Genomic DNA, 18540 nt, shown 5'->3' with positions numbered 1-18540 from the left:
CACTCTGCTGCTTAGGGAGACAACAAAGCTAATTGGACAGACTGGAAATAGCAGTGGTGTAGAAAAGAGAAATGTAGGTCCTTGTGATTTTACAGAACATATTCAGGCTACTTTACAGAAATGAATGCTCCTGTGCAGCAAGGAGGGGCAGGTGGCTCGGTTAGCCAGGCCTCTTTCCCATCCCCACACATACTCCTGGCATCTCTGCCCCTTGGCCAGCAAAAGCCTTTGCATCAACAAAGTCCACTTCCTCTAGTTAAGAGGTTAGTGGATTTTATTGTGTCTAGTCCATACTGTCAGAGTCCACTGTCTACATACCAGCCTTGAAGCATACTTTTTGTTTTCTGTTTCTTCCTCTTAAAAGAGGATTTTGTCTTTTGGAGAAGCTGAAATCAAGAGATTTTGATTTCTGACTCAACTGTGACCCTTCTATTAAAATCTACACTGCATTCATTTCACAGGGATCTCCTGACTACAAGATCCACATTCAGACTTCTGTAAATTAATCTGGGAAAATGGCCATTCAGCCCAATGCTTTTTACACCAGGCCAACTGCCCACGCAGTACCCTGTATCACTGGACCACTAACACAAGTGCTGGCAAAGAGACTGTAACTATTCTGAGGGTCCAAAGTATCAGTTTACACTGTGCTTAAGGCAGAGGCACAGATTTTGTTTTAGGACTTACCTGCCCAAGATATCATTGAAACGTGGGTCTAATTCAATGTTGTATTTGTCAATATAGTCATATAGATCTTCTGTCCCCAGAACCTTGGCTATCCTCACCAACTAGGATTGAAGAAAAGACAAAAACCCACACCACAAGCATATTACATGAGTAAATCAACAATTAGCCATGACTGAACTAACAGAAAGGGGTCATCATGGTTACAGGTATGAATATTATCTCCCAACAATTTACTTAAAAATTTTGTTCATGGCAGAAATGGACTTCCACATTAAATATCATAAATTATTACTCAATGTGAAGATGTCAGAAAGAAAGAAAGAAAAGCAAACCACCTTAAAATCTGGTTTCTTCCCCTTGAAATAATCTCCCTGGTCAAGTATCATTTCCCCTCCCAAACGAGCTGAAGATGTCATTTCTTTTGGGAAGCTCCCCTTGTACACTCACTCCCACAGCTGCTTTTTGTACCTGCCTTCAATTCTATTCTGACACTTATGACTATAACTTATTTTCTTATATCTCTGGTTTCCTTATAGACAGACTATGAACTACTTGAGAAGAGTGACTATTCTGTCTTCCACCCCCCACCCCTGCCCTTTCCTCAATCCTGTATGGTGCCTGATACAGAGTTACTGATTTTAACTGAATTCATGTGGTATTCTTTGACTCATTAAAAATAGTCACTGTGCTCAAACAAGGCAACAGTACCTTCCACAAGGTCCTAGAATCATTCCAGGTTCTCTTGAATGAAATGGCCCCTTGATCTTCAAGGGGATGTGGAGCTAGTGTAAAAAAATCATCTATATTTCTACCAACAAACATAATCCATATAGACAACAGGATCATAGTAATACCAATATAAGCCAACATGTTGGAGAAAACACTCAACTCTAACAAAAGCTCACATTAGGAGCTTCTAAAGTAATGTCCTAGTTCTTAAACCATTATTTTTTGAATTGCATGTATGTTTTATAAACATATTTCACAATAAAACAAGCAATGAAAATTAAAGAATTAAAGATTAGGGGAAAAACTGATTTCAATAGGCTAAACTAGGAGCTCTCAAACACCAATGTGAAGTTCAGTGTCAGGTTGGCTGAATAAATCATAAATTGAAAATTATTCTAGAGCCCCACCCTCAGAGACACCAAATTAATAGGTCTCAAGTAGGGGCTACGAATCTATTTTAGCAAGATGCATTGTAGTTTCTAAGGGTAAGTAGATCTGGCCATCACTGGACTAAGACCAGGAAGTTTCCCAATGAGAACAACATGTATTACCTGATCATAATTATCATGTCCATGGAAAAATGGCTCCTTCCGGAAGATCATACTTGCCAGCATACATCCCAAGCTCCACATATCCAAACTATAATCGTACATCTGCATTAAAGCAGACAAAATGTTATTGTTACACATGAAATGACACAGTCTTGTCATTTCAAAATAAAAAAACTGCTCAAAATTATAAAAGGAAAATCACTTTGTTGACTCAAATTCCAAATACCAGTACTATCTTCATGTATTTCTTTTGTCTTTTCTTCCATGTATCCTGCTGACCACCAGTTTTAAAACAACCTGTACAAACTACTTTGAATTAGTTTTTTCACTTATATAAGAATATCCCAAATTGTTAGCCTATGGAAACCTTTTAATGTGCAGTATTAAGTTATTGCACATATGTTTCAAAATTTAATCTCTAATTTCCCTTATAATTGGATAGTATTTTGTTTTTTCACCATTATAAATAATGCTGCAAATAATTATTTTTATAAATAAAATGTTTTTTTTGAGCTCAGGGCTATAGCCTCAACAGCCCAGAAAAGGAATTTCTATGACATAGTCTCAACTTTTTAAGGTATCTGATGATAATACCTGGGAGGACTGGGCATAAAAGGTACACCCAAGGATTTTGTTTCTGTGAGGAGGAGGAGGGCTTTTTCCTGTTTTAGTAAGAGGAAGGTCTTAAGAATACCATTTAGGAAAATCACAAGAGAACATTTTTGAGCTTACTCATAAGGTTGGTTAAATCTAGTTTACAATTCTCAAACTAGCTCTAGAATTTCTCATTAGAAAAAGGACGTTTGGTGTACTTTCTCTATAGTTAGGAACAAATCTATTCCTATTCTACTGACATTATGACAACAGAAACAACCCAAGTTATGGTAGATGAACTGAAGTGATTCCTATTTTACATTCATGTAAAAGGGACAGCCATGGATATGCATAATTGACCTTCTCAGAAGTGTGAAATGACATTTTTCACAAATTATGTGCAAAATAAACATAGGACCAAAATTTTATCTGCCCTTCTCTTCTTACCTGATAATCTACAAGTAGCTCAGGACCTTTGAAGTATCGGGAAGCAACTCGGACATTATATTCTTGGCCAGGATGGTAAAACTCAGCTAAACCCCAGTCTATTAGCCGTAGCTGAAAGAAAAAAAAGAAAGAATAAATCATAAGTGATGTTATCTTTCAAGCTATCCCCCCCACCACATTTTTAAGTAAAAAGCCTTTTTGTTCTCTAACCATGCGCTTAGAGTGCTCAAACATCAGCCATGTCACTTTCTACTGAAGCCCCTTCAGTGACTACTACTGCATCAAGGGTGAAAGTAAAACTTTTTAGCTTGACATACAGCATTCTCCATGACTTACCTAGTTCCTGTGCCTCAGTGAGACTGAGTTCCCGAAAGATACCATCCCATTTTATGCTTTGCAAATTTCTTAAATTGTTCATCTAACTAGAATGCCTTTCACTACCCAACCTAGACTCCTATTGGTGAACATGTCTTCATTTTTTGAGATATTTAAGTTAGTTGCTTCAATGAATTACCCAAGAATTAAAACCAACTATTGCTTTTAGTCTTCCTGAACCCCAGATATACTTCTGTAACAGAACCTACAAATCTTTATTATGTATTTATTTTCTAACTTTCCTTTTTAATATGGACTGTAAGCTCCTTGAGGTTAGGGAGTGTTTTACTATCCTCTGTAATTTTTAGAATTCAATATACTGCCCAGTACACATGAGAAAAATAAAAAACATCTGCTGAGGAAATGAAGTAATAGACAGCCACACAAATAGCCCTTACAAAATGTATCCTCAAAGTGGAGAAAGTACAAGCAAAGGCAAGACGCAACCTTATCTGACCACTGTGCCAAGCACAAGCATGATCTGCATGCAGTGTGAGCAGGAAGGTCTATGTCTGACTACTTATGGATCATAAGTCCACTGTTAGCTAGGTACAGTGTCTTGTTTTAGTAAACAAAGGTAAATACCATAAAAGATAAGAAAGTGTAACTTCTTTAATCTTTCTTTTTAACCCCTTAACATTACTGCTCCAGGGCTGTCTCTTTGTTATCAAGTATTCCCAGATGATCATTTTTGGTCTTGTGGTTTCACACTCAGCACCTCAGCCTTTCCCACCTATACTCTAGCCCGTGTTTCCTACTGGCCATCTCTGGGTGATCACTTAAGAGGCATAGCAGAACGAAACCTCTGATTATTCCTGTCAACTCTTCTTCACCCACAGCCTCCCCTTTTCTCAGTTAAGGCTAATTCTATTCAGGCCTAAAAGTTTTCCCTGGACTCTTGTTTCTCTTACATGCCACATCTAATCTGTCAAGAAATCCTGTTGGTTCTACCAAATACTATCATTTTCATTACCTCCACTGCCACTGCCCCGGACAAACCACCACCGGCTTATCTAAGTCACTGCAAGTGCCCCATCTTCTAACCAATCTCCTTCACTCTGTTCTCTACAGTGCAACCAAGAGAACCCTTCTAATAAGCTTTTTAGTTCAAAATCATTATAAATTCACAGCAAACAGGAGATGTTCTGTGTACCCTTCACCCAGTTTCCCCAGTGGGAACATCTTACATAACTACAATATAAAAAACAAGAAATTGATATTCGCACAATTCAGAAAGACCTTATTTCTCACCAGTTTCACATGTGTTGAGCGTGCACGTGTAGTTCTACCCAATTTTATCTCAAGTGTAGAGCCATATAACTTCTGCCGCAGATGGCCACCTGCACAGATACTCCCTGTGCCATCCCTTCCCCTTACTTTCTAATCCCTGGCAAAGACCCCTCTTTTCTCTAACTCTGTAATTTTTCATTTTGAAGAATATTACATAAATGTAATCTTAGTATAACTTTTTGAGTTTTCACTCAGCATGAGACCCATCCAAGTTGTTGCATTATCAAATAATTCGTTCCCTTTTATTGCTGAACTACTACTCAGTAATAATACATGGAACAGATACACCAGTTTGATTAACCACTCACCACTGATTGAAGGACATTGTCTTCCCCCCACCCCCACAATTCTGACCTATTAAAAATAAAGCTTGGGCACTGCTGAACCACAGTCATGTCCATTTGATTTAAAAAAAAAAAAGCTTCATTCATGTATAGATTTTTGTGTGGATATAAGTTTTTGTTTCCCTGGGATAAATGCCACTGCTGGATTGTTTTGTAAGCTATGTTTAGCTTTTTAAGAAACTGATGAACTATGAAACAACATTCTGGCATTTTCCAAAATGGCTGCGCCACTTTACAGTCCCACCAGCAATGAACGAAAAATTGAGTTTCTCTGCATGCTTGCCAGCATTTAGTATTGTCATTGATTTTTGTTTTGGTTGTTCTAATATATATGCAGAGAACTTTCAAAAATCCAAGTGAGAGCATGTCAACCCTCTGCTCAAACCCTGCAAAAACCTCTGCATCTTTAAGGAAAAGGCCTGACAATGATCTTTAAGGTTTTATATGAGCTGGTTCTCTTTCCCTCTGTGATCTCACCTTTCCTCTCTCCCCAGTGTTCATTCTATTCCAGCTTTATTCTTGCTGCTGTTCCAACATGCAAGACACATTCTTGCGTAAGGGCCTTTGTATCTGCAGTTTCCTCTATCTGGGACACACTTCTTTTTGAGATTGCACAGTCAGTTCCATTTAAATGTTTTCTCAAAATGTCACCTGTCCAGTGAAACCCTCCCTTTATAACCTTGTTTAAAAACCTGCAACACCCTCTGCCACTCCCTATTCCCGATTTTTCTTCTATATCGTTTTTAACTTTCTATCTCACCAGACTCCCCCAAATGCAAGCTCCTTATGGACGAGAATTTTTAAAAATCTTTGTCTCATGTGTATATCCCCAGATTCTAGAACAATACCTAATTACATAGTGTGTGCCTTAAAAAAGATTAGTTGAATGGACAAAACAATTTACATCCCCAAAGTTTTCAACAGATAGCTATCCCTGCCTACAAAAGGTCAGCTTGATCACCTTAAAAAAATGAAGTGTTAGAAAGTACACTGTCAATGCAGTTTTCATTAAAAGCACTTATGGAGTTCAAGGGCCTCGTGACACTTGCTAATAAATAATAAGCAGAAGCATTTTCTGAATATTTCATCTGTATCACTCACAACTGTGTATACTTACAATTATCACAATAACCTCGTGGCATACAGGGCAAATATTGTATGTGTTGTACAGGTAAGACAAAGGAAGCAAATGAGGAGAAAAGAGTTTCCCAAGAAACTAGTTATTCAATAAACTAAACTAGAAGCCAGGTTCCCTGGTCAAAACTAATGTTTCACACACTACACTAATCTGTTTCTTTCTTAATATAACTAGGAATATGAATAATGTTTTAAAATCCCTGATTTGTTAAGGAATTCATTAATTCACCAAATATTTATCAAATGCCTAAGAAGTACCAAAGACTGTGACAGATGCTAGAGATAAAAGTGTTGAAGATGGGATGTTAATTTCATCATGTTGATAAATAAGACTTGTCAGTCTATCACTTTACCTTTCTGTGCTCATGATCAATCATGACATTATGGGGTTTCACATCTCTGTGCATAATTCCCATGCTGTGACAATAATCCAGGGCCTGTGGGAAGAACAAGACAGTAAAGAGTCTGTTTAACTTGATTTTTTTAGTTAAAGTCCTTTACTTTTCCCTCCATAGTTTTCCTTCTAATCTTACAATATCCCTGGGATTCAGCATTAAGACAACCACCCCCAAAGCTATGCTTCAGAGTCTTGTTCAAGATCCCACAGTCAAGCAAACTCATGACCTCTGAACTTCAAGTACTGTTCCTCCATAGCTGTTTCAACATCCTTTCTGTTAAAAAAGACCCTAAGTGTATACAACTGCATCACTTCCAATTTCTCCTCCTCATCCAAAACCTGGATTATCTTCACAAACATAGGACCCTCAAAAGAAAACTGGTCTAACAAACCTCTTATTCAAAGACCACTGACTCTTTAAAAGCTAAAAATCTACAACAATGGCCCACAGGTCAAATATGGCCTGCTGCCTATTTTTTTTTTTTTTAGATAATTATTTTTTATTGAAGGGTAGTTGACACACAGTATTACATTACATTAGTTTCAGGTGTACAACACAGTGATTCAACATTTATATACATGATAATTCTAAGTACCAGCTATCACCATACCAAGTTGTTACAATATTTTGACTATATTCCTTATGCTATACATTACATCCCGGTTGCTTATTTATTTTACAATTGGAAGTGTGTACTTTTTCTTGGTTGTTGTTGTTAGGGCATCTCTCATATTTATTGATCAAATGGTTGTTAACAACAATAAAATTCTGTATAGGGGAGTCAATGCTCAATGCACAATCATTAATCCACCCCAAGCCTAATTTTCGTCAGTCTCCAATCTTCTGAAGCATAACGAACAAGTTCTTACATGGAGAACAAATTCTTACATAGTGAATAAGTTACATGGTGAACAGTACAAGGGCAGTCATCACAGAAACTTTTGGTTTTGCTCATGCATTATGAACTATAAACAGTCAGTTCAAATATGAATACACATTTGATTTTTATACTTGATTTATATGTGGATACCACATTTCTTTATTATTTTTAATAAGATGCTGAAGTGGTAGGTAGATACAACATAAAGGTAGAAAACATAGTTTAGTGTTGTAAGAGAGCAAATGTAGATGATCAGGTGTGTGCCTGTAGACTATGTGTTAATCCAAGCTAGACAAGGGCAATAAAACATCCACATATGCAGAAGATTTCTCTCAGAACAGGGGGGGTGAGGTTCTAAGCCTCACCTCTGTTGATCCCCAATTTCTCACCTGATGACCCCCCTGCGACTGTGCCTGTCTTAGGTTGTTCCTCCCTTGAGGAATCTTACCCGTCTCTGGCTACCTGCTGCCTATTTTTGTGAACAATGTTCTACTGGAACACAGCCACACCTATATCTTAAACAATAGTAAAGTAAGTAGTACAAGACCCTGTGGCACACAAAGCCAAAAATTTTACTGCCTGTCCCTGTAAAAAAAATCAAATTTGAAAACCATGGCCAATCTCAATCTTAAGATGAACTGAGTGGTATAACCTTTGGGGTTTGCCTATTCCAGCAGCCTTTAAGTCAGCTGATGTCATTGACCAAGTTCTTGTCCTTCCTGAAGGGCAACTTGGGTTCCTCCGTTCCTAGGGCTAGGCAAGCATACCCTTAACTCTGTGAAATCCTGCTTGCCACAAGACTGCATGAACCACTGGAAACCTCAATTATCTTTGCTCGCACAGTCTCTTTAGGGTAGTACTAAAGTTCAAATAGGGGTTTTAGGTCAACCTAATTCATTAAGGAACTTTAGCCAACCACTGGCAATTTTCTCATCTATAAAGCTGATCTTATGACTACTGGGAGCAAGATTTTTAGGGATCCCATTTTAGAAATCAGTCTACTCTAAATCAGCATCTCTAAGCAGAGATTTACATAATCCTTAGGACAATGACCCTTTGAGAGCTGAGTAGTTTACTATTTTATTTGTAGAATTTTAAGTAAAAGAAAATACACTGTAAGTGAGGACATCAGGAGTTATTTCAGTAAATTTTTATAATTGTATCTTTCATAGGAGCAAGATGAAAATCACAAATACTTATTAAAGGGTCCCAGCTCTCTTCTAAATACCCTTTCTAAAGCATTCTAAATTATATTCTTACTAGAATCTATTCCATAATCCTTACATCAGCAAAAGGATTCCAATACTCTTATAAAAACTTTTATGAAGAGACCCCACTTTCAACATACTTTACCAAGTTAATTCACTCGCTTTACTACAGTTAATCAGATCATTTAACAAAGGGAAGATCAATCTAAAAGTATTTAGTATGCAAAGTTCCCTTACCTTCAGAATCTCATACATGTAAAATCGAATGTCATAGTCTGTTAACGTCTGGTACAATTGCTGTTAAAGACAAATGCAACATTTGAACCTCAACATAATGCTGATAGGAAGGCAATTTCTCATCTTTGTAGTAATTCAAACCGAGACTTGGCTCTTTTGTCATTGGTCTGAGACATCTGTTCACTGGTTTCTATTTCTCCAACACTTACTTTAAAGAGATACTTTGGGTCTTTTAACTCTATGTAAAAGTGAAGAATTACATAAACTTGTATTGCTGAAGATTTAATATACAATTGGGAACACAACAATTTATATATACAACATGCACAAATAAACATTTCCATCTTTGGCTTAGTTACAGGCACTACAGGTTGCCAGTGGGTGTGCAGATGGCTTGCTGCCAAATCTGTCAAGCCAATTTACAGCACTATTCCTGTCCCAGCCTGAAAGTAAACTCTGAACTGTTAGGCATCCTCCTTTCCCATTTCCAAAGGGTGGCAGACTTTTTTCCACGTGCACATATCATTAAATGGTTAATGATGTCCTCTGACAGCTTTCTTTGAAGTTACTGTCTTGATTCTAAAATAGCTCTTCTTTTCCTCTTCTCAGCAAAATAATTCACCCACTTATTGATATTTTAACATTCTTGATACTGAACTGGTGCAAAGGCAAGTCAAATACCTTCAGAACTTGTAACTCAAGAGAGTGCCCACATTCTTCTTTTGTACTATAATTGAGAACTGTTTGAAGTAAGTAGACCAGTGGATGGGCTAGAAGTCAGAGGTATCTGTTGTAGAGGTTTGCACTATAGAAGAATTTAAAGCACTCTTTCCTATCCATGCCTTTTTAAGATCGATAGCCCAGAATTTGAGGTTTAAGTAGTCCTTACTTTTACATACACGATATTCTTTTTTGAAAACAGTTGTTCTAAGTGGAATTCCCTAGGGTCTTTGAACTTGTGCTGCTGCCTTCAATAGGCTTGACACCAGGAGAAACTGCTTAATGAATGGTAAAGGTGTTGAGAAGTAAATGTATTGGTTATTAAAAAGAGCATAAAATAAAAAGGGTAAAATACCAAGATATGGAAAGTGGGCCCTGCTTGTAGGGGAATTTTTGTATTTAAAAAATTAACACTGTAGGGATGAAAAGCTCTTTCTCAGTAAGCTAGAGGGAAGTTCTTCCAACAGTAACACCCCTAGAATGCTTTCTGTGTGGTCTAAAACCCAAAAGATTGAAATGATTGGTTATATATTATACCTTGAAGTCTGTGTTGTTTACGTGTTCAAAAACCAAGGCAGGGGTTCGTGACTAGGAGAAAGAAAAAAGAAAGCACACATTAGCAATACCTCTGGGCAGCTTTAGTGGGCACAAGGTTTGCAGATGCTATGTGGTGAATTTGGTAGTCCTTGCCTCAGTAGTAGGAAACCCTCTATTGCTTAAAGCCCTCCCCGCTCTGATCACCACACTTAGGTTATTTTTGGGATGGATTTCAAACAGAAGACATGGAGCTGAAGTCTCACCAGGCTCTAGGCAGCCCAACAATGCGCCCATCGCCCATCGGCATCGGACCTGAGTTTGCAAAATGGATTAACACATTTCAGTTTCCAGTGCTATCAGTCTCTTACCCTAGAAGAATAAGAAATAGTCTGTGGGTAGAGGTCTCTTTGAAAGAAAGACCCAAGCTAGTTAAATGGTTTAACTGATTATGCACTTTTAAAGCAGGACTTAGTGGTGGTGGGGGGGACAGAAAGAGGCCAGTTGTGTTCTGGGTCAAACACCACCTCAGCCCTGGTGGGCCTTGCTAGCACATTCTGTACTCACCACAGGGTCTTTTACAATGTCTGCCAGTGTGATGATGTTGGGACCACCTCGCAAATTCTCCAAAATCTTTATTTCACGCTTGATTTTCTTCTTCTTTACTGGCTGAAAGTTTAAATCAGTGAAATAAATTACTTCAGAGCATTTCAACAGGTATGTCATACATAAATGGCTTACTAACGAGCTCCTGAAGGAAGGAAATGTGTCAGACTCATCACTGAATCCCTTTCTAGTCCTGTGCCCGGCACTCTGCTGGTCTTTACAAATACTGAGTTGAAAGAAAAAAGATTTCCATCCCAAAGACCAAATCTCTGCACAATTAACACTTAATTACAATCATTAATCTTATTATGTTTAGTTTTAAAAACTATTCAAACTAGGAATATGAACGGTTAATAATACTAAGGTATTTTTTTGTCTTTGCATTTTTTAAATACAAAGGTATATTATTATGTAATATACTGAAGGTATATTATACCTTTAATACTAAGGTATATTATTTTTGTCTTTGCATTAAAAAAAAATTTGGGTATCATTAATATACAATCACATGAGCAACATCGTGGTTACTAGATTCGCCCCATTATCAAGTCCCCACCACATACCCCATTATAGTTACTGTCCATCAGCATAAGATGCTATAGTCACTACTTGTCTTCTCTGTGCTATACTGACTTCCCCGTGTCCCCGACCCCAGGTTATGTGTGCTAATCATAAGGCCCTTATTCCCCTTCTCCCTCTCTCCCCAGTCCCTTTCCCCTTGGCAACTGTTAGTCCATTCTTGGGTTCTCTGAGTCTGCTGCTGTTTTGTCCTTCAGTTTTTGCTTTGTTCTTATGGTCTACAGATGAGTGAAATCCTTTGGTACTTGTCTTTCTCCGCCTGGCTTATTTCACTGAGCATAATACCCTCTAGCTCCATCCATGTTGCTGCAAATGGTAGGATCTGTTTTCTTATGGTTGAGTAATATTTCATTGTGTATATGTACCACATCTTTTTTATCCATTCACCTACTGATGGACACTTAGGTTGCTTCCATTTCTTGGCTATTGTAAATAGTACTGCAATAAACATAGGGGTGCATGTCTTTTTAAAACTGGAATCCTGCTTTCTTAGGGTAAATTCCTAGGAGTGGAATTTCCAGGTCAAATGGTATTTCTATTTTTAGTTTGAGGAACCTCCATATTACTTTCCACAATGGTTGAACTAGTTTACATTCCCACCAGCAGTGTAGGAGGGTTCCCCTTTCTCTGCATCCTTGCCAGCATTTGTTGTTCCTGTTCTTTTCTATGTTGGCCATCCTAACTGGTGTGAGGTGTTATCTTATTGTGGTTTTAATTTGCATCTCCCTGATAATTAGCGATGTGGAGCATCTTTTCACGTGCCTGTTGGCCATCTGAATTTCTTCTTTGGAGAAGTGTCTGTTCATATCCTCCACCCATTTTTTAATAGGGTTATTTGCTTTTTGGGTGTTTAGGCATGTGAGTTCTTTATATATTTTGGATATTAACCCCTTGTCATATATGTCATTTACAAATATATTCTCCCATACTGTAGGATGCCTTTTTGTTCTACTGATGGTGTCCTTTGCTGCACAGAAGCTTTTTAGCATGATGTAGTCCCATTTGTTCATTTTTTATTTTGTTGCCCTTGCCTGAGGAGATGTGTTCAGGAAAAAGTTGGTCATGTTTATATTGTGATGATTTTTGCCTATGTTTTCTTCTAAGAGTTTTATTACTAAGGTAAATCTTACAAAATCTTTTTTATTAGAATGAAGAAACATGGGCTCTTTTCATTACTTCCTCTAAGGCTATAGACACCCTACAGCAGTGAAGGACATTAGGACTAATAAAATGGATGACCAAACCATCTTTGTGCAGCTAACTGTGAGTTAAACATGGACCTGGAGTCAGCAGAATGCCTAAAGTGAATCCTGTCTTCCCTATTTGCTAGCTGTGTGCTTATGGGCAAGTTATATCACCTTTCCTTTCCTTATGGGTAAATGATCAACAAGAGTACCTATCTCATAAGACTGCTGCAAGAATCAACTGGGGTTATCTGAAATGATCTCAGAATATGGCTAAGGCATAACAGGTAGTATACATCTAGACCTTATGGCCAATGTTCCTATTATGAATCCCTCCCTCCATTCTAAAGAGACCATTCTGTGGAGTCCCTTGAGTGTATCTTCCATGTTCCTTTACTCTCACCCACATCTGTTCTGGTATAGAATTCCTTTTAATTGTTCTGAGGAGAGCTTTGGTCTACCCTCACGTCCTCCACAAAGCCTTCCTTCTAGATAGGCCAAAAGAAATATAATGCAAGCCATGTGTATTTTTAATGTTCCAGTACCCATGTTAAAAAGGTAAAAAGAAACAGATGAAATTAATTTCAATGCTTACTTAAAATGTACCCCAAATATTATTTCAACATGTAAATCAATATAAAAAATTACTAATTAGCAATTTTACAAATACTTTGTCCTAAGCCTTTTAAATCAAGTGTATTTTATCCTCACAGTGTATCTCAATTTGGAACAGCTGCATTTCAAATGCCTAAGAGTCACCTGTGGCCCATGTCTGCTGTAATGGACCTCCCAGGTATTTCCTAGGATTATCAGTCACCTCAAACTACTGATGCATTGCACATCATTCTTAGAAATTGCTTTAAGTGTCTCATCTCTTCATTAACAAGATCAGTGGTCACAAACTTTCATGATCAACCATTACCTGAATTTTTAAATGTACAGATTCCCAGGACCTATCTAGATCTGCTCCATCAAAATCTTGAGAATGGAGTAGGAGAGCTATTTTTAGATACTTCTCAAGTTGATGATCCAGGTGTAGGAACCACCAAACAATACTGTACACTCCTTTACCCTGTTTTAATTTCTAAGCACATGGTACATTAGAAAGCAAGCAGGTCTTGGAAAACAGACCATCCTTAAAGCTTGGCTTTGTAGAAAAACTGGCTTTGTACAGCTTTGGGAACAGCAGTTAGGTTTCTGAACTTTATACTTGCCTTGCAAAATTGTTGTGATATAAGTACCATACTTACAACAGGGTCCAATGCAAAGTAAAAGTAGACACTCAATAAATGGAAGCTGTTTTACTAATAAAAACTTCCACAGTGTACATTTAATTCAATCCATAGCCTCTTAGCTTTGCTTCCATTAGAACACAGCACACTGGCTGGGAAACAAGCTGATCAGAAGTTTTCTCTTTGCTTCAGCTATCAGATCTTTATGAGCTACAGTATTTGGGAGCTCTTTCTATCCTCAGTCAGTAACAGATGAATTGATCTCTTTTCTTCTAAATAACTATTTCCCAGTTGCCAGTCTGTGGCACATAATGGTTTACAAAAATTTTATTCTACAGAATTCTTAAAATCTATAAACTTAACAAAGCTGATCTGTAATAGACCAGGCAGGTGACTCAAACCATAATTTAATGTGATCAATGCTAAAAAGAGAATAAAAATTTTAAACATAGTTTATCAGTGAACTTCATCTATACTTACACCATTTACTTATATAGATAGTTACAGTGAAATACACAGTACAGTTAGGAAAAGACAGTGAACTGAAAATAATCTTTCCAAATCCCCCTTCACTCAAGGCCATCAATGGCTCCCAAGGACCTAAAAGAAGTAATTACATGACTTGTAAAATTGCAAAGAAATGGCAAGGTGATCTTTTCCAGATGATCACCAATTTAATCTTCCTTAAAGTTCACCTCCCATGCATGGTCACATGACATCTTCCAAATGCAACATTTCTCTCACTTATTTTTTCCTCTTCTCTTATTTTGTGCCTTCTAGACATGCTTCCCTTCCCAATTCCCACCCGCAGCTATCCAAATCCTCCTCCCATTCAGGGCCTGAAACAGCCCAAGAGAGTTATTCCTAACCACTACTCTCTTCTGAACTATTATTTATACCTTTCATACAACTGTTAAATAATATTGTCACCTCATTCTATCATGTACCTTTCCATATGACTTATCATCCTACAATTACACAGAATTTCTGTCTCTAGAACATGTCTATATACAATTTTGTTTTGATTCTAGTAACAATTTGAGAAAAATAGGTAAAGCAACATTACCTTACTTTCACAGATGAACAAAACATGTCTTAGACAAGTTAAAAGGACTACCTTGGCTAATTGCTTTCAGTTTGGATTGGAATTCAAATGTTCTGATTTCCAGCTTAGTTCTCCTTCCACATGTGATACTATGGATACAAATCTTTAAACTCTTTGGTTCCCAAACAGTGTGCCAAGGCACCCCAGCAAATTCACAGGGGCTCTATAGGACTTGTAATTTATGAGGGAAACACCAACCAATACTGATCACCTACCTGCCAGACACTGAGTGCACTATCAGCTGGAGGTAGTTCATGGTTTCAACATTAGATTGCACTACATTCCTCTCCTGATGGTTTATTTTTGAGAAGCTGGGTTTTCAGCAGTTGCAATAAAAAGCAAGTATTATGCAAAAATCAATGTGGAACAGAAAATGAGGCTATTGGTACCCAATCTGATTCCAACCTTTGGGGAGCTATACAGTAACAGGTGTACATATTCCAACAGTGTTAACTAATTATGGTTGTATACAAATAAAATCATTTTTTCCTTTCGCTTTATATGTAGAACTTTTCAAATGGCTACAACCAAATTAAAATAAAAATACTTCTTAAATTATTTGGACTTAACTATTTAATATACAGACTATAAGGCATTTCTTTTGACTTAGGGACACCGTAAGAAATTAATTAGACAATATGGATGCTATAAATTGAGAAAGTCTGGGAACTTCTACCTCTCAGTGTCAAATGTGTAAAACTTCTGTGACAAGGAACTATATGCTAAGTTCCTGGCATATGACAGTGCACAGTACAGTGATAACTAAATTACAACTTTTACGGTAGCCCACTGGCTATACCTGACCTTTAAGTATTTAGGGCGAACATTTAAAAATCAGGGAAATTCATATTCAAATATAAATTTCCAGTTCTCTGTATAAAGGAGTATCAGGCAAACTAGACTTACACTAATGTAGAGCAATAATCAGCTGGAGCTGGAGCACATAACATAGTACCCATCGCTCATACCTAATCATGGGTACATACATCAGATATACCACACTGATGTCGCCTGCCCTGCATTTGTGACTCCTCATTCTTATAGAGGTAACAATTTACTGAAAACAAAAGCATGGAATACAACTAAAAATACAGGACATCAGATTTAGGCAAGACTTAGGAGGGAGAAGACTGAACCTTTATTTTTTTCCTCTGCCACAATCTAGCTTGGTATGACTTGAGTCAAATCACTTTTCTTGCTTCATTTTCCTACCTATCAAATTAAGATAATCTCTTTTATTGACTCCAGAGGATATAATAAAATAAATGTGTTTAGCACCCCAGAAATCCTTTCCAATGCTACTTTTAAAAAGGCATTACTATTACTTTAAGAAATCTGAATTCCAAATGCCTCTGAAATTATGATCTCTCTCTTCTTGTACTAACCTTGAGAATTTTAACAACAACTTTTTCATTATTTGTGATGTTGATGGCTTCAAATACTTCACTGTATTTACCCCGGCCTAATTTTCGAACCAGCTGGTAGTCATCTTGATTTCTATGAACAGAAAGAGTCAAGTCACAATAATTTAAAAAGTTCAAACTGTCAAGCACCAATTCAACTTACAAAAGTCTAACCAGCAGGAGTAAAAGAAGAGGTATTTTTAAATAATTCTCAAATTGTTTTCTTTGTATTATTTAAATTGGGCCAATTAAAAATATGTGTATATGTGTCCCAAATCCTAGAATTAGAATATTTTAAACCTTTCAATTACTTTTTCAATCCCAAATTGTTTACATTTCTACTGGTAAACCACACGTAACTAGCTTCTATTAGGGTTTGTTATGTATGTTTGTCTCCAACAAGAACAGCTTTCCCTTGGAGAGTCATTTTTATATAATCCTGCTTCCTAGTGCCTAGCCCAGTGTTGGCACCTAGCATGAAGTCAATACATATTGTAAGAATACAGCCTGGGGGTGAGGCACTGAACCCCTTGCAGTCGAAAATCCATGTGTAACTTCTGACTTCCCCCAAACTTAACTGACAGCATACTGTTGATTTTATGGTAGTAAATGAAAAACAGACTGGTATCTACATATATTTTATGCATCCATGACATACCTTTTTCTTGAATTTTTCAGTATTTCTAGGCTATACAGCTTGGAAGTTTTTTCAACATGCTGCAAATCTTGAAAGTTTCCAATAAATTCATTGGAAAAAAGCCTGCATATAAGTAGACCCATGTAGTTCAAACTTGTGTTGTTCAAGGGTGAACTGTAAAATTTCAATTCAACACTTTGGGAGCAGCTGATTTTTACTGGGCCTTTTTGTAGATAAGTGTCTTTTACACATATAGGCTTACCCTCCTACTTGACCTCCAAGGCAAGCTATGAGGACAGTCCATGGAAGGGGTCTGCAAAACACACTACAGACCGTAAACCGTTTAGGGGTCCCTTCCTCTACTTTTGCCATATTCCATAACCATTCAGCAACATCAGAGATAAAGAAAAGAATAAGGGAAATGCCAAAATTTCCTCCCTCCCTCTGCTTACAACCTAGAGAACTTAAGTTATATGGAATGACAAAGCATGGTCCTTTTAATAAGGCCTAAATTCTATTTACTCCTGCTGGAGACATTGAGAATCCAATATGTAACAAGTAAGCCATTCATTTCCCTCAACCAGTTAAAAAGAAAGTGAATGACAGAGAAGGCAAAAGATACTAAGGACAGTGGACAATAAAATAATCATGGCAGGTCTAGGGGAAGGAAGTTCTTAGATTTGGTTGAGTTCTCCTCCTGTGGGAGCTCATAGGAAACAAATGCAAGCAAGTGAATAGCACTATAACAAAAACTCAAATGGACTGTTTAGTGCCATTTAAGCAGAACAACTAAGTGCAAAGCACTCAATTTGAGGAGTGGTAGAAATTTCTGTAGTAATATACAGGTATTCTTAAGAGTCCAAAGCCTGTGATATGAGAGGGGAGTTGTTAGATTAACAATAACGGTAACATTTACTGATACTGTGTCACTGATTTTTGATTGTTATCTTTGGAGCACACTGTGCCTTCTTGTGTAGAGGCAATGATTTTAGTTAGAATCATGGCCCAATCAGGAGTAAAATACACCCTATGACAATTTAGGGAGACCATCTTTAACTACTTACAGGCTATGGACATATCATGTGGATAAATACAAAATATGGCCCATGGGAATTATAGCTTTATGAGTTTTCAAACTGCTTTGTTTCATACTTGAATGTCAAAATGCTTCTATTACAAAAAGCATGACCTGATCAATTAAATACATGAGAGGTTGGGACAAGAAATGCATCCAAGTAAGACCGCACAGAGAATCAGGGGGCAAACACAGCTTGCTCAGGTAGGCTGCAAGCATTAAAGATGGGATTTAGGCTGAACTCCACATTACACATGGCTAGCCTCAGGATTAAGGCAAATGTTTAAGGGTTTAATTTTGTTTCTATCAGAAACAGGACACCTTTCTAGAGAACTGTTGATCCTTCAGGTATCATCACGGGACAACATTCTAACCTCAAAAATACTTTATGTAAGAGTCTGGTGCTTTCAAAGTCTCTCAAGTATTAATTCTCACTTAAGTGCAAAGCCCTAGCTGAGGCAAGCCGATAGGTAACTTTGTTACCAGCTTTGTATACAGAATATATAAATCAGAGAAAACAGTAAGAAGAGATTGAAATGGTTTTTAAATGGTAGACCCATCAAAACAGTTAATTTGCCAAAGCAGTAT

The 18540-nt window shown here is 37.3% G+C and overlaps 1 protein-coding gene across 1 annotated transcript in view; it reads right to left on the bottom strand.

Moving 5' to 3' along the window:
- CSNK2A1 (casein kinase 2 alpha 1) overlaps positions 1-18540 on the bottom strand; it is a 48538-nt gene that overhangs the window by 4589 nt on the left and 25409 nt on the right. Inside the window, 8 exon segments of the mRNA XM_036924797.2 lie at positions 688-788; positions 1968-2069; positions 3009-3119; positions 6508-6591; positions 8878-8937; positions 10135-10185; positions 10699-10800; positions 16223-16334. Of these exon segments, the coding sequence (XP_036780692.2) occupies positions 688-788; positions 1968-2069; positions 3009-3119; positions 6508-6591; positions 8878-8937; positions 10135-10185; positions 10699-10800; positions 16223-16334 (723 nt within the window).

This window comes from Manis pentadactyla, chromosome 5 (assembly GCF_030020395.1).
Source record: "Manis pentadactyla isolate mManPen7 chromosome 5, mManPen7.hap1, whole genome shotgun sequence".
Taxonomy (NCBI): domain Eukaryota; kingdom Metazoa; phylum Chordata; class Mammalia; order Pholidota; family Manidae; genus Manis; species Manis pentadactyla.
Note: the sequence above shows the minus strand (reverse complement) of the source record. Positions and strands in the feature narration are given on the sequence as shown.